The 16457-nt window shown below is 39.5% G+C and overlaps 1 protein-coding gene across 5 annotated transcripts; it reads right to left on the bottom strand.

The window, feature by feature from the left end:
- Positions 1 to 567: 567 nt before the first annotated feature.
- On the bottom strand, positions 568 to 13615 carry LOC148851755 (oligomeric golgi complex subunit-like protein). Of its 5 annotated transcripts, XM_088942384.1 has the most exons (5): positions 11229 to 13615; positions 10871 to 10979; positions 2776 to 2957; positions 2132 to 2229; positions 568 to 1123 (listed from the first exon to the last, which is right to left on the bottom strand). In XM_088942384.1, the coding sequence occupies exon 1, from the start codon at positions 12950 to 12952 to the stop codon at positions 11558 to 11560; it is 1395 nt and encodes a 464-aa protein (XP_088798510.1). In that variant the 5' UTR covers positions 12953 to 13615; the 3' UTR covers positions 568 to 1123; positions 2132 to 2229; positions 2776 to 2957; positions 10871 to 10979; positions 11229 to 11557. The 5 variants fall into 5 exon arrangements, with proteins under 5 accessions (XP_088798510.1, XP_088798511.1, XP_088798508.1 ...); XM_088942385.1 differs by lacking the exon at positions 2776 to 2957 and having other exon boundaries at positions 11124 to 13615; XM_088942382.1 differs by lacking the exon at positions 2776 to 2957.
- Between the last annotated feature and the right edge of the window lie 2842 nt (positions 13616 to 16457).

The following is a 16457-nucleotide window of genomic DNA, read 5'->3' as shown; positions in this document are numbered from 1 at the left end:
ACCAAGGCAAGAGAATTAGAAGTTTACAAGGGCAGTGATCCTTTGAATAACATGCAAATAAAGAAAATGACAATATTCAGAGAAAAAACATAAAAGGAAGCCATCATTGAGGACATTTTGGTCAAAGCAGTTCATTGGCTAAAAGCATTAGACGCTTTTGTCCCTCAGATGACATTCATTATTAGGGGCTGGCAATGGGTGGCATTCATATACAGCTAGATCTACAATTTCAGTGGAGTGGTATCCACCAAGCAGGAACCAAATCAAGTCAACTTTGATGATTAGTATGGGTTATCCCGGCATCTCACACATGGGCAGAGCATTTAAGAACAATTATAGAACCATCATAACCATCTATTCCAGACCAGTACGAGTTGGGGATCCAACAATGTTTAAGGCTTGATATCAGAATTATAGTGGTGGATGGGGAGTCTCAGGTAGTTGTTCATTGGTTTAACTTTGAAGAACACAAACCAAGCTTTGTGCCAATACAATTACAAATATGTTACGAAGTTAAGCAATTGGAATCTATCAATATAACACACCAATGTCTCTCTAGAGTCCGACTATGAGACTGGAAAAAGCATGCTATCTAAAAATCGTATAACCAGTGAACTGAAATTACAGTAGTAACCAATTAGCTGGTATTTATAAAAATTCACAGGGGATTTGATTGGTCAAAGTTCTACTATCATACCTTTCCAGCATCATGGATATTGCCCTCTCTCTAATCAGAGACCCAATATTAATATTAAGATTATAAAAAATTACAAGAAAGGCTCCAATGAGGATGTTTTTATATTGAAATCCCTTACTATAAGTTTTTCTTCTTAAAATAACTCCATTCCTTGTGCACTAACAAACTGAATACTCCAACGTAGTGTAAACAGGGCTTTTCAACTGAAAAGAGATCACTTCAATTGATGGACACAGAACTGGCACCACATTTAAGCCTTTCACTTCACTAAAAGGATTGCATGTGTACCAAGTTAGAAATGACAGATATCCACCCTAATAACAGACTTGTAGCTGAAGGCATCGCACATATCTTTTTGTATATCCTAAATCATTCACAAATGGCACCTTCAAAGCTTTTGCTAATTGACAAGCTGATGCAACAAACCTGAAGAAGAACCAAATATATTAAGGTAAATTAAGAGTCTTGATGGAAATAGAGCTGAGATTGAGAACAAAGACTGTTCAGGGGGTGGAGGTGATTTTACTGCACAATTTCTTATTTATTGTTCTTTACATATTGTCCTTCCTTGCAAAGCTTATTTAAAAATCCTTCTTTTTTTGACTAATTTCATTAGCTAAAGGAGACACAAAAGGTGTAGATGGGAGGATGTACAAAGGCCAGATACAGAATGGTACAGCCATACCAGATTTCCTTGTTATTGGTCCAAAAAATAAAAAGAAAAAGGTAGGGTTTGATTCAAAAAAGTATGAAGTTGAACTTTCAGAGTCTCAGATAAATAATTAAAAGGAAAAAAAACACACTACATATTTCACCTTGATGTTTTCCCTTTGGATAACAATTTGGCGTTCAGCAGAGAGAGCCAAAAAGAAAGAGAGATTGAGAAAGAGAAACTTTCTTCATTGACCTCATAAAGTGAATCTCAATTGGATTAATACAATCTAAAATACTGAGCAAACAAGGAAGCTTGGCACAAAAGAGCACTACATGCAACTATCTTTTTAGTTCAGGTGAGCTAAAAATTTTGGTTTAGTTAAAGGTCAAAATATAGTATGTAAAAGAATAATGGAATCATAAAAAATACAGAATCATGATTTTTTTTTTTTTTGAAAACAAAGAACCCTTGAGAAGAAAACTTCTGGATGTCAATTTAGCACTAGCCCCAATACTGGGGTTACATATTTCCAAAAATTGTGGGAAGATTTGCATGAAGAATGAGCTTACAAACGTTCCCCTCATTCAGGGCATTCAGATTTTTCTTTTCTATTTTCCTCTTTCATTTGGAAAGAGGGCAACAGCATTCTAATATTAAATCCAGAATAAGCATGAAATAATACCATTGTAAAATTATCTTTCCAGAGGAGATCAGTAGCAGTGGTCGTACACAGCTGTTCAACTACAAACACGAGGAAATAAGAGAGGACAGTGACTCACATATTGCAGTTATTTTGTAGTCCCTGAACAGGTAAATTGAACGATGCATTTTGGGTGGAACCCTGGTATTTTTGAGCTGCTGCACCAAGCTGACTAACCTGCAGAGCAGAAACAATATTAATCAAGGACAGACTATTAAACATGCACTACATCACACACATTATCCATCCCAGACTTCCAACCTAATTTGTTGATGAAACCAGTACAATAGGGATAAATTTAAAATATAAAAAAAAAGTCCTTATTGAAAATGTTTTTCTGGTTGAGTCACAACTCAACAAAGCCCTGTCCCAGCTTGATGGGAGTTTGTCAAGAAGTTCCAGTGCCAGCTGCCAACCTGACACAACCCTCCTTTGTCCAGACTTAGGACAAGAAATGTAAGATACACTCCACAGTCCACATTGTCACTAACAGTCCTCAATTCCACAAGTGCTCCCTCATCAAAAAATATAATAAAAAGAGATGAATTTCTAGGGCAATTCAATCAACAGTTTAAAGAATGCAAAGAAAATACTTGTCAAAGACTTTTTTTAATATGAATAAATACTTGTCAAAGACTTAAAGCAAATATATATAGTAGATACTTGGAAAGCATTCCTATCTGGAAGTGGACAAACCAACACAAACACATGATACATAAGTACATATTTGTGTATATTGCGAGTAACAGGGAGTCTTGAGTTCCAGAAATGCACGAGTGCCCTTTCAGCTGACATGCCTCTAGCAAAGACACTGGATTCATCAGAAGAGGATTCTTCCTCCGATGAAGAGCATGGCATACATCATGGCAGTTGACAGAGAGTTACACATTGATTTTGATCCTGTGCTGCATTTGGAATTCATTCATCAGAAATTTGACCTAGGAAGGAGGATAAAGATTTAGTAAATTCTTCAATTATTTGGAAGAGTGGGATCATATCTCTTCTGAGTTAAGTGTAGGAAGGAGGTTGGGCACAACGGAACTAGAACTCCAACTTACAAGGAAAGGTTCAGGAGAGATTTAGCCGTATAGGTGTTTTTCTTCAAGTGATTTGTTCAGGGTTTAAATTTGGTTTCTTTGGTTGGTCACTAAGCTGGGATATGGTTGAATCTGAAGGATGTGATGGTTGAGTTACTCTCTCCCTACATTAGACAGTAGATGCATACATCATTGATACCTCCTTACATTAGCATATCATTAATTGGAAACTTGAAGAATTCTGATGATGCTGTGTGAGATTGTTTATTAATAAGAACAACTCAAATTTAGAATCTGCAACAGTGCAACCGCTTTTTTATCAGCATTGGGGATTGTTAGAATGCTCGAGTCAAGGGTATTTTGGTCATTCTGGATTATCTGCTTGAGAGTGAAAGGTCTATTGTATCTGAGTTTAAGTTATGTGTCCCATCTTCTATGAGGGACAAAATGGTGTTTCCTATAACTCTATGTTTTTTGAATAAATACAAGTGGGTCAGCTAGGGGAGAAAGATTTTGACTCTCTTCTAGTCTGGCCGAACCTTTCCTTCTTCTTCTTCTTCTTCTTCTTCTTCTTCTTTCTCTTTTCTTTCTTCTTCTCTACTTCAACCTAGAATCTGGTAGAGTTTACTAACATGGTATCAGAGCTGTAAGGTCGTATCCTCATTTCTTTCTTGCTGCTGTTCTCCTTCTGGGTTCGCCACCAACTTTCACAGTCATCTTCTTCCTTTTTCGACTGACCTGAGTGGAGGTTCGATAAGGGGCTGAAAAGAAGCTGTCGTTTTGTGGGCCTGGAGGTGAGGATGCCTCCCGTCGTTGCTGTGGTGGTCGTTGGAGTGGTATACTAAACCCTCTATTCAGTATCGAAGAGGGCTGAATGTGGACAGGTATGAACACTACTGTTGTTTGTCCAAGGGACTGTGAATGTTTCTTTTTTTTTTGTTTCAAAAGTTGGTTGTGGTGGTGGTGCTCAGTGTGACTGATATGCATCTCAGTCGTGTTCCTCTGCATTTCTCTTCGTATGTATGTTGAAAGAAGAGTTGTCGACTGCTGAAGTTCACAACAGCAGTAGATTGGTGGTGGTTGTGTCGTGGTGATTGGTGTATCTATGTTTCAAAAATATTTAAAAGTGATCTCCTATACCTTGTGTGTAATCAGTTCTGCAGTGTGCAGCCCAAGTGTTTGATGTGAGGACTGAGTGATTTCAGTCTTAGTGTGTTGATGGTGAATGGTTCTGCAGTGTGCAGCCCAGGTGTTTGATGTGAAGACTGATTGATTTCAGTCTTAGTGTGTTGATGGTGAATGGTTTGCAGTGTGCAGCCCAGGTGTTTGATGTGAAGACTGAGTGATTTCAGTCTTAGTGTGTTGATGGTGAATGGTTTGCAGTGTGCAGCCCAGGTGTTTGATGTGAAGACTGAGTGATTTCAGCCTTAGCGTGTGGTGTGTAATGTGTATTTAAAGAAGCTGGAATTGGTGGTGTTATAAGTGAGATAAGTCTTGTGAAAGAGTGTGAGGTTGTGTTATATATTTGAAGGTAAAATAATTAAGATGGCTTCAATTGAAAATGGGAATGATAACAAAACAGGTGTAATGCTTTCTCCAGACTATTTAAGTGTTCAAATGACATCCATCAAGTTGAATGGTGAGAATTATGTACCATGGGCAAAATCTGTGGAGGTGTTCTTGAAGGCCAAGAGAAAGGTAAAACATGTAAGAGAGGAGAAGCCTCCCTCTGATTCCCCTGGGATCAGTGACTGGGAACAAGTAGATGCACAGATAATGACATGGCTCTGGAACGGCATGGAACCAAAGATTAGTGTGAACTTCATGTTCCTAGATACAGCTAGGGAAATCTGGGATCATGCTAAGAAGTTGTACTCTGGACAAGACAATACAACTAGGGTGTATCAGTTGTACCAAGAGTATTTCAATTTGAAGCAAGGGAGTCAAAGCTTAGAAGAATACTATGCAAGTTTGAGGAACATTCGTAATGAGCTTAATGTGTATCATCCTCTAACATCAGATGTTCAGATCCAACAATAGCAACGTGAGCAGCTTGATGTGACAAGGTTTCTTGTGGGGTTGAAGGCTGAGTATGAGCCTGTCAGAGCACAAATATTGGGAGGATCTGTTCTTCCCTCACTTGAAGAAGTTTTTGCTCGTTTTAAGAGAACATCCATTGAGTCGGTAGAACATTCTTCTCTCTCTAACAGATCTAGTTTGGTAGTGACTAAAGGGTGTGGTCGTGGAAATAGAAGTGGTGGTGTCAGGAGTGGACTCCCAAGCAACCGTGGTGGTCACATGTTTAGCAGGGCTAGTGGTCGGACTGGAGGTCGAGACTCAGGGGGAGGTCGGGGAAGAGGAAGGAGTTATACTCAGAGAAAGTGTACACATTGTGGTTTAGAGGGGCACACAGTTAATTTCTGCTATGATTTGCGTGGTACACCCAACACTTGGGCTAACCATGCTAGGACTAAGGGTAGTGACACAATTACTGAAAGTCAGCAAATTGACCCAATCCCCTCCACATCTACTTGTGCTTCCGAGAAGGAAATGGTGAGTGTACCACGTGCAGTATATGAGCAGTTCATTCAAACATCTCAGCAGAACACCGCTACACTTGCCCATTCAGGTATGGCTTGCTTAGCTTCCAAAGACTCACACTGGATCATTGACTCCGGGGTCTCGGACCATATGTCTGGGACTCATGATGTATTTTCTTCCCTTTCCCACTCCTCCACACCTCAAACAGTTACACTTGCTAATGGTTCTACATCTCCTATCTGTGGTGTTGGTGATGTTAATCACCCCTCATTGCCTTTATCATCTGTTTTATATGTTCCTAAGTTTCCTTTTAACCTTATGTCTGTCAGCAGATTAACCAAGTCTCTTAATTGTTCTGTAACCTTCTACCCTTCTTCTTGTGTGTTTCAGGATCTCAAGACGGGGAAGAAGATTGGTGGAGGGCATGAAGCAGGTGGATTATATTACCTTGATGGTGGTGGTCCTCCAGTAGCTTTTCAGTCATCTCTTACTCCTCTTCAGTGGCACTGCAGACTTGGTCATCCTTCTCTCAAGGCCTTGAAGTTACTGGTTCCTTCCTTGAGTCATCTTTCATCATTAGATTGTGAGTCATGTCAATTGGGTAAATATCATAGAGTCTCATTTAGTCCAAGAGTTGATAGTCGTGTCTCAAGTCCTTTCTCTTTAGTTCATTCCGATGTATGGGGTCCAATTAAAGTGGTGTCATACAATGGGTATAAGTATTTTGTAATCTTTGTTGATGACTTTTCAAGGATGACATGGATTTATCTTATGAAAGATCGTAGTGAGTTGTTCCCTATTTTTCAAAAATTTTATGCTGAAATACGCACTCAATTTGGTGTTCATATTAAATCCTTCGCTCCGATAATGCCAAAGAATACAACTCCTCACCATTTCAGCAATACCTAGAACATCATGGGATCATTCATCAAACTTCTTGTGCCTACACCCCACAACAGAACGGTGTAGCTGAACGAAAAAATCGACATCTTCTTGAAACTGCTCGATCCTTGATGATTAATATGAATGTCCCAAAACATTTTTTGAGTGATGTTGTTCTTACATCCTGTTTTCTTATCAATCGGATGCCCATGTCAATCCTTGGAAGTCAATCCCCTTTCTCCGTATTGTTTCCCACTTTATCTCCATTTCCTCTTACCCCAAGAATCTTTGGCTGTGTTTGTTTTGTTCAACACTTGGGGCCTGGGTTAGACAAGCTAGATGCTCGAGCTACTAAGTGTATCTTTCTTGGCTACTCAAGGACTCAGAAAGGGTATAAGTGTTATAACCCAAAATCCCATAAATCGTTTGTGTGCTCTGATGTCACTTTCTTTGAGTCAGTTCCGTTCTTCTCAGATGTTGGGGTCTCTTCCTCTCCCTCTGTGGTTCCCCTTCCTATACCTGTTGTGGACATCCTTCCAGTAGCTCCGGTTTCTACTGCAGATGCACATCCTATGCCTGTTACTACTGGGAAGCCGCCGATCACTCAAGTGTATACCCGCAGAAGTGCATCGGGCCCTCCTCCACTTCAGCCCCTGTCGACAGATCCTACTACTACTCCTCCTTCAGATCCTGATCTTCCTATTGCTCTGCAAAAAGGTAAACGTACTTGTACTTCTCACCCCATTTCACACTATGTTTCTACTGCTCACCTTTCTGCTTCTCATTGCAAATTTATATCATTACTCTCATCTGTTCCCATTCCCAAGACTGTCCAGGAAGCTCTTGCCTCTCCAGGGTGGCGGCAAGCCATGGAAGAACTCTCTGCTCTACAACATAATCACACATAGGAACTCACCGCTCTTCCTTCCGGTAAGCACACAATTGGATGTAAATGGGTCTACACAGTGCAATATCTTCCTGATGGCAGTATGGAGCGATTGAAAGCGAGGTTGGTGGCCAAGGGTTATTCTCAGATGTATGGTGTAGACTATATGGAGACATTTTCTCCTGTGGCTAAGATTGGTTCAGTTCGGGTGTTGATTTCATTAACTGCTATGTATGATTGGCCTCTTGTACAACTTGACATCAAAAATGCTTTCCTGCATGGTGATCTAGTTGAGGAGGTGTATATGGAGCAACCACCAAGGTTTGTTGCTCAGGGGGAGTCTGGCAAAGTGTGTAGGCTCAAAAAGGCAATTTATGGACTGAAACAATCTCCACATGCTTGGTTTGGCAGGTTCAGTGAAGTGATGAAAGCCTTTGGGATGAAACAATGTCAGGTTGATCATTCTGTGTTCAGCTATAACTCAAAGGATGGAAAAATCTTGTTAGTCGTGTACATGGATGATATTGTCATAACTGGGAGTGATAGCAATGGAATCAACAGGTTGAAGAAATTCTTACAGGATCACTTCAATACGAAAGATCTGGGGAAGCTAAAATATTTCCTGGGAATAGAGGTTGCGAGGTCAAAACATGGGATCAACCTATGTCAGAGAAAATATGTTCTTGATCTACTTGAAGAAACAGGGTTGTTAGGTGCTAAACCAGCAGAAACTCCTATGGAACTCAATGCCAAGCTGAGTGTTGATGCGGGTGAAGAGTTCGATGATCCTGGAAGATACAGAAGGTTGGTGGGCAAATTGAACTACCTGACCATTACCCGACCAGATATATCATTTGCTGTGAGTGTGGTGAGCCAGTTTATGCAACATCCTCGGGTTCCTCACTAGGAAGCTGTTCTGAGAATTGTTAGGTACCTAAAAGGTGCTCCAGGTCGTGGTTTGTTATACCAAAGTGGAGGAACTCTTGAGATAGTAGGGTACACAGATGCTGACTGGGCTGGTTCTATATCAGACAGGAGATCAACTACAGGGTATTGTACCTTCCTTGGTGGCAATCTTGTAACTTGGAAGAGCAAGAAACAAACAGTGGTGACAAGAAGTAGTGTAGAAGCAGAGTACAGGGCTATGGCCCATACCACATGTGAGTTAGTATGGCTAAAGAACTTGCTTCAAGAGATGGGATTCTCAATTGACAAACCCATGAAATTATACTGTGATAACCAAGCTGCTGTTCACATCTCTTCCAATCCCGTCTTTCATGAGAGAACTAAGCATATCGATGTTGATTGTCACTTTGTAAGAGATAAAGTAATAAGTGGGGTGATAACCACATCTCATGTGAGCTCAGGAAATCAGTGGGCAAATCTCCTCACAAAGGGATTGTCTCGGGGAAGAATAGATTACATTTGTAACAAGCTGGGACTATATGATATATACTCTCCAGCTTGAGGGGGAGTGTTAGAATGCTCGAGTCAAGGGTATTTTGGTCATTCTGGATTATCTGCTTGAGAGTGAAAGGTCTATTGTATCTGAGTTTAAGTTATGTGTCCCATCTTCTGAGGGACAAAATGGTCTTTCCTGTAACTCTATGTTTTTTGAATAAATACAAGTGGGTCAGCTAGGGGAGAAAGATTTTGACTCTCTTCTAGTCTGGCCGAACCTTTCTTTCTTCTTCTTCTTCTTCTTCTTCTTCTCTACTTCAACCTAGAATCTAGTAGAGTTTACTAACAGGGATTAGCTGTGTATCTTTTGTATCATTATTAGTTGCTTTTATTGGTCCCAAGGCTCATTAGTTATGTGCTGGTTTTAAGTTCTTTTGATGTTTTGACAGTAGCCTCCCTATTAAGGGTATATTAGACATTGTACCCTCTTTTATTTTATTCTCAAGTATAAAAGTTAATAGGTTGAGGCAGCCAGGTTATTTTTTGTGCTTTTCTTCCTTTTCTCTCCTTTTCTTCTTTTGTTCTACTTTTTCACTCTCCCATCAATTCTTTTTATTTTTGTTATTTGCTAATTGGTATCAGAGCTGTTTTCTAGAGTTTCTTGGAGCTCACCCATGCACTCCTATAAACCCACTGCATGAAAGAGTAAAGGACTGATTGTTGATTGAAGAAAGGTCCAGTTCTTGGATTTTTTTTTTGGGTGCAATTCAGACATCACGAGTGTGATCTTTGATTAAACATCAAAATAAGGAAGAACTAGAGCTATGACTTAAAAGGTGCGCCTAGGCACACAGGCTAGGCACATTTTAGGGTAGGTGCCTCGCCCAGGTCTTAGGTGCAACCCTTTCAAAAGGTGCATGCGCCTAGGCATGCGCCACCTTGCGCCTCAACCCAGGCGTGCACCTTTTGAAAATTTGATACTTTTTTGCTTTTTTTGAACCTAGTGGCTGGACCAAGGCTCCACTTCGAGAATCCCCTATTTGGTAATGCTGTTCATTCATTCATCCTAATAAAATATCTTCTTAAAAAGTAATTAAAATTATAAAATCATTATTTTGTGTGAGAATTAAGAATTTAAGACCCTAACATAGACTTGTTTGGGCTTGCCTCAAGGGGCATGGCACAAAGGTGGCTCTTAGAATCAAGAGTGTAATATGTTTTACATCACATTAGCTACTTGAAGTAATGCAATTGAGAAAAAACGAGATTGTGGGTTTTACATGCTTGAAAATGTTTTATATGTTTGATTCTATTTGTAAATTCTCATTTGAATATTCTTTACATGTTATGTTTATGTATTTTAATTTTAGATAATAGGTTTTTTAAAACATTTATTTTAAAATTTAAGTATATTTTTTTACTATTGTTATGTTTAATATTTTTTTTTGCATTTTTTTGAATTTTTTGGCATTTCTTTATTTTTGCGCCTTGGGTGCAATTGACCCCTGCACTTTTAAAAATCATTGAACTAGAGATAAAGGAAGAGTCTTAGTTAGGCACTTAGGATTTTTCTAATTTCTAGAAGTTTTCTATAAGGGGTGATTCAGTTTCAGGCAGTTTCCAGGGCTCCTCATGAGATTGACAACCTCTTCTCTCCTTTCTATCTTTTTTTTTTTTTTTGATAAATGTCTTCTCTCCTTTCTATCAATTCAAGGGAGCATAGGAATCTCTCTAGGTATGTGTTTTTCGTTTTCAAAAATGTATTTGGAACTTCTAGGAGGGATCGATCTGACCTTGGAGGTTGTTTTTCAATTTTTATTGGTGTTTCATTGATGCCTGGGGATCAAGTACCACCACAACTATTAAATTGCATGATACAATCTATATGGAATGGGGACAATATGAATAAACTAGGATGGCTATTGATGTACATGGAAAACTGGGGTATATCATTGGTAAGGAGAAGAAACATGAGACAAATTCCTCTCAATGGGAGCAAGAGAATCACATGGTAATGACCTGGATGTGTCTTACTTAAAAAATAAGAACTGGCTATGTAATTCTATATTACCTCATATTACCAGAAATTTCTTGTGAGTAAACACTGCTAAGGAAATTTGGGATGGAGCATCAAAGACCTACTCAGAAAATCCTCAACAATCAGCAACTGCAACCAAGAGCTTCTTGCAACAAGGAAGAGCTTGAAAATTAGGTACCGCTTGAAAAATTGGAAGGGAAGATACAGGAATTTGGTTTGTATTGGACAAGGGATTACATGTCAAAGTCAACAAAGGGTCGAGAAGTATTGTTTATCTAAGACTCACATGGAACTAGCATCTCTGAAAAGGTCTTCCTCTCCCCCTACAAAGACCTTGGCCTATAATATGAGTATGAACACCAACGCTAAGACAGAATTATTTAACACTAACCTTCTCCGATCATATGCTGTGTTGCGCAGCTGAAGAGCGCTTCCATGGATGGGCCAAAAATTCCTCAGAGTCAGTTTGACTTCAGATTAATTCCTTCGCTAAATGGATTCCAAGCTGCTTAAGCTTCTGACTATTGTGGATTCCTGATGTTTCTAGCATCTGCCTACTCAATTTACCTGTAAAAGAGAAATTACCTGTTGTACCAGGATACCAAACTCATGTATCTTCAAAAGGAACTCAGGTTGCTTAGCACCATTGTTGCATTAAATTGTAACAACAAACTGTGATCACCAAAGAGGTCATTCCCATATTGCCTACATGTAGAAAAATCAAGCCTTCCACGACTTATGCCGTGTCTTCCTGACCATGTATTCCTCCAAAAGAGGCCCTGCTTCCACTATCCTCGTGTCACGTTTTATTTCTACCTTCATAATCTTACCCAATATATCTCCCATTCTCATTATCTCATCCGTATTACAAAGTCTGGGTACAATCTCCACCCATGTGTCTGTATGCGGAGCTTCACCATGACGTAGCATTTCCCCAAGCACTTCACAAGCTTCCTCCATCTTACCAACAATGCAGAAACCTTTTACCAAAGCATGAAAAACTGAGAAATGTGGAGAAAACCCCTTTGATATCATCTCATACATATATTTCTTCGCTTCATCAAGCATTCCCATATTACATAACCCACCAACCAATGTCCGATACGATACCAAATTCGGAATGCAACCATTGGACGGCATATCCTCGAGAACCTTACAAGCATCAAGAGCACGGCCTTCTCTACAGAATCCCAGGACGACAGTATTATAATGAACAATATCAGGATTGCATCCCTTCACTTTCATTCTACAAAGTAGCTTATAAGCCTCTCTCAGCTTTTTCTTCTTACACAAACTATTTAACAAAGTTGTGTAAGTCAGAGTATCTGGAACGAATCCCTTATTCAACATATCGTCCAATAAATCAACAGCCCTAGTGACTTGGCTCTTCCTGCAAAGACCCTGCATTAAAATGCGATATGACTCGACATCCGGGACAATGTCCCTCTTAAACATTTGATTGAACAATGAGTAGGCAATGCTTAATTCATCATTAAAACAGAACGCCCGCATCAAGATGTTATAGGTTTTAGTGTTTGTTGAGATACCAAGTCGACCGGAGTCCCTGAAGAGATCGAAAGCAGTGCGGAGGTAAGTCCGATGGCTGACCAGAACTTGAATGAGGTGGTTGAAGTGTCTGGCTAGGGGTTTACAGTCGAATTCCAACATGGTGTAGAAGGTCTTGAGGGCTTTGTCAGGCATTTTGGCATCGCCGTATATTTGGATAACATCTGAGAAGAGGCCAGGGGTGACGGAGTAGCCATCGGATTTGAGGCGCCTCATCAGATTATCCATAAGCGAGAAGTAGTGAGCGCGTCCGAGTTTGCAGATGAGGGTATGGAAAGAAGAGTAGGAGTGGCGGAAATTGGACTGGTGGGAAGCAAGATCAAATATTTCTTTGGCAACGAGAGGATCTGTTTGAGAGGCAATGAGTTTCTGGATTCGAGCTGGAGACCCAATTGAGGTCGGGGATTTGGAGGGGGGTGGTGGTGGTTCCTGATGCTGATGTAGTTGGAATGCCGAGGAAGATGAGTGGAAGGAGGCAGCCGAGGTTTTTGACGGGAGAAGAAGCAGGCGAAAGACAACTTTCGAAGAAGGGTTAAATGATCGATGCATTTTGAAACTGATGGTGCAGCGGCACCGCCCTGTAGGAAGTCGAATATCAGAAAACGATAAACAAGGGAGACGTTTCGAGCACCGAACGAGTTCCCATTCTATAATCCATCGCTCCACCTTTTAGCTGAGCCCTCCAATAAAAGTTCGCTCCGTCATCCTAAATGCTTTTACGAGACTTAATGGCAGTTAACCATCTCATTGGGGTTTCATTTTTCAATCCCCTCTTGTGCCCTCCCCCTCTATCCTTGTCTTTATTCTTCTTCTTCTTCCCCAGTTCCCTATTTTCTGCAACCGAACCTCAGAGGTTAGAGCCGCCGCCCCCCATCCTTCTTCTTCTCCAATCCTTGTTTTCTCCAACCGAACCTCAGAACCGCCTCTCTTCTTCTTCCTTTTTCCCCTCTCCCTCTCCAACTTTCCTCCTCTACATCCTCATCCTCAGTTGAGAAAACCCAGCGAAACCACTCTCACCGAACGCTGTTGAACACCGAATCGGGGAGGTGGAGACGATTCCATCCTCTCTCTCCTGACTTTACCTTCCAGTTTCAGTGCGAAAAATAATTGGGACTCGGGAGGGCTCTGCGTTTAGGGTGCGTTGGTTGAGCATCTATCTTCCGCATAAGCTCCTCAGATTAGCTTATGAACAGTGTTTGGGCGTTCAGTATTCGCTCCTATACCTTCATTTGTGGTAAAAATAAATTAATATGTAATGACTAATATATCCATTCTTATAATAATGTAGCATTCCCACAAATTCTATCAACAACATAGTTAAAGTTTTTCCTCCCATATGAGCCTGATTTAGAGTGGAAGTCACGTCCCAAAACCCAGAGTTCACATCGTATATTTGAGTGTAAATGATTTGAGTGTAAATTCTTACTCATTTTTGTTTTAAATTTTAGCTTCTTTTCTTTTATTGAATTACAAATAAAGTAAATTAAGATATAAAGTAGAATAAAGTAAAACCAAAAATAAAATTAAGGGAAAACCCTAGTTTTAGTGTTAATTTGTTCCTCGAACTCTAAAATGCAACAATTTAATACCTTAACTTTCAAAATGTGACAATCCAGTACTTGCCATTAACTAGATGTTAACCAGTCATTAAGTGACATTTAAAAAAGATACAAATGTCCTTTGATTATTATCTATTTTTCTTTTTCAACCATCTAAACATTGACAAAAAAAAATTAACAAATTTAACCCCAACTTTCTTGAATGGAAGAGGTAAGGATTTAGGACTTAATTAGTTTGTCAATGTTTAAATGGTTGATCAAGAAAATTAAATAACACTTGAAGGGCATTTATATCTTTTTCAAATGCCACTTAACCGCATATCAACATCTGATTAACGGTAGGTATTGAATTGTCGTATTTAAGATTCAAGGACCAAAATGGCACTAGGCCAAAAGTACAGGATAGTAATCAAAATTTTTTTCTAAAATTAAACGAGAATTTAAATTTTTTTTATTTGCACTCTCATGCATTTATACTAGTATAAATAAAATTGCACTACAACCAAACTTAGCCCTAGGGACAGAACCGTCCAATCCTATTCGAATACGTCACCTTCTCTAAATTAATTTGAAGCTGACGGACTTTTTGGTTCTAATGGCAGATAGATGCCAAATTTTATCAAAAATAATTAACCCGAGCCTATCTCTCCATGCCACTAGTCTCTTCTCCTCCCTCCCCACTGCCCCTTCCCCCTCACCGACTTCATAGTGAAAGATATCGTCGTTGTCATCCTTGTCATTGATACCCTCAATGCTGCAACTGAGCCACTTCCCACAGTCGAAGACGACTCTGGCAACTACTTCAATTTTGGCTGACAGAAAATCCTACTCGATGGTTTTCTAGGAAAATGTCCTCCTCTATGGGTTTATCTATTTTATTTGTTTCTTATCATACTTGATGACTAATGGCCATTTTATGGAAGCAAATGCAAGGTTGGGTATATTGACATGAAAAAGTAAACTCCAGTAAACCTATGGACAACAAACCTCAAATGTGATATGGGTTCCTCTGTTATTTCTAAGATATTAAAGCTGAAATCTGATCTGGGTTCTTCCATTCTTTTTAAGAACTTTGCCCAAACAAATTATCCTTTTAGGGATCTTCCACTATAAATATGGGCCAGCAATAGCAAACATAAACTGGCTCTAGACTACAACGCTTGGTTCTGTTTGAAATAATATATAACTACGATTTTACATTTCTGTGACTTTTGGATGATTAAACATGCCATGGATGAGTTCCATTTAATGGATTAACAAGGCTGAGTTATATTGTTATTGATTCTCAATAATAATCCTTATCAAGGAAATACAAAATTGAAGAGAAGCAGTGAAGGATTATGTCATTGACCAAATAATAGTAATAACAACAAAACACTTCTACTACATTTCTTTGGTGGTTGTAGGCTTGTTAATGCGGTGCAGTTAACAATTTACCATTTGGAGCTTGTAATTTAGGCAACTTCTATGGTGCCAGATGGAAGGGTGTTTTCAATCTTCAAAATGCAAACCCAGAATAAAACCAAGTATTAATTAATGGGGACAAACTGGTCTGATTGAACCCCACATCCCTTAACAATACTTTTGACCTGAACGATTTCGTTGATTACAAAACAAACATCTATAATTACCCAAATTTCTTGTTATTTCTATCACCGACTTGCCTGTATTTAATTTATTGGGGAGTAGTAAGGGAGTATTCCAGCAATGAAGATGAACCCAATGTGTATCAAAGTTAGGATGAATCTGATCAAATCAACTGCCAGCAAGTATGCAATTTTTATGTTTTTCTAACTATTAACATAACATGTCAACACAGTGCCTATTCATCACATGTCCCTGTGTACTTTGAATTCAGCCACTCACTGAGAAAGAAGCCAAGAGTGACAGGTTGTTCTGAAGAATAGGCTGATCTAGGTCATATCTGATTATGCGAAACATACCTCAGCAGAGAGTATCAACGACAAGGATAGCAGTGGCGATATCTTTCACTGCGGGAAGCGGCTCAGTTGCAACGTTGTCGCTGAATGGGTTTCATGCTATGAAGTCGTCGTTGAGGGTGAAGCAATGTTTTAAAAATCGACTCGGAAATGGGTTCGTTTTGATCACCAGTTTTTGGGTTAACAGTCCGATCATTTGATTTAATTGATTTAAACGGACGATTCATTCTGATAGAAAATTTTAAAAAATAAAAAAATAGTTAAAAATTGCGATAGTTCATCAATTCAACCGCCCGAGTCAACGTTTTGTTAACTTTTTCAACAGTTTTTTTTATCAGATTTTGAGTTTATGCAAAAACAGAACCGGTTGTCTGGACTGTTCCCGGGCCAAACAGTCCAACCGTCCAGATCAACGGCGGTTCAAAAACACTGGGGCGAAGGGCCGGTGAAGAGGGAAGGGAAGAGAGCAGAGAAAAGGAGAGGTAGGCTCGAGTTAATGATTTCATACCAAACCTCAGAGCTGTGCAAACGCCATTAATGATTGCAGACCGCCCT

This window comes from Nelumbo lutea, chromosome 5, assembly GCF_056320005.1.
Source record: "Nelumbo lutea isolate HS-2025 chromosome 5, American lotus-T2T, whole genome shotgun sequence".
Lineage (NCBI taxonomy): Eukaryota > Viridiplantae > Streptophyta > Magnoliopsida > Proteales > Nelumbonaceae > Nelumbo > Nelumbo lutea.
Note: the sequence above shows the minus strand (reverse complement) of the source record. Positions and strands in the feature narration are given on the sequence as shown.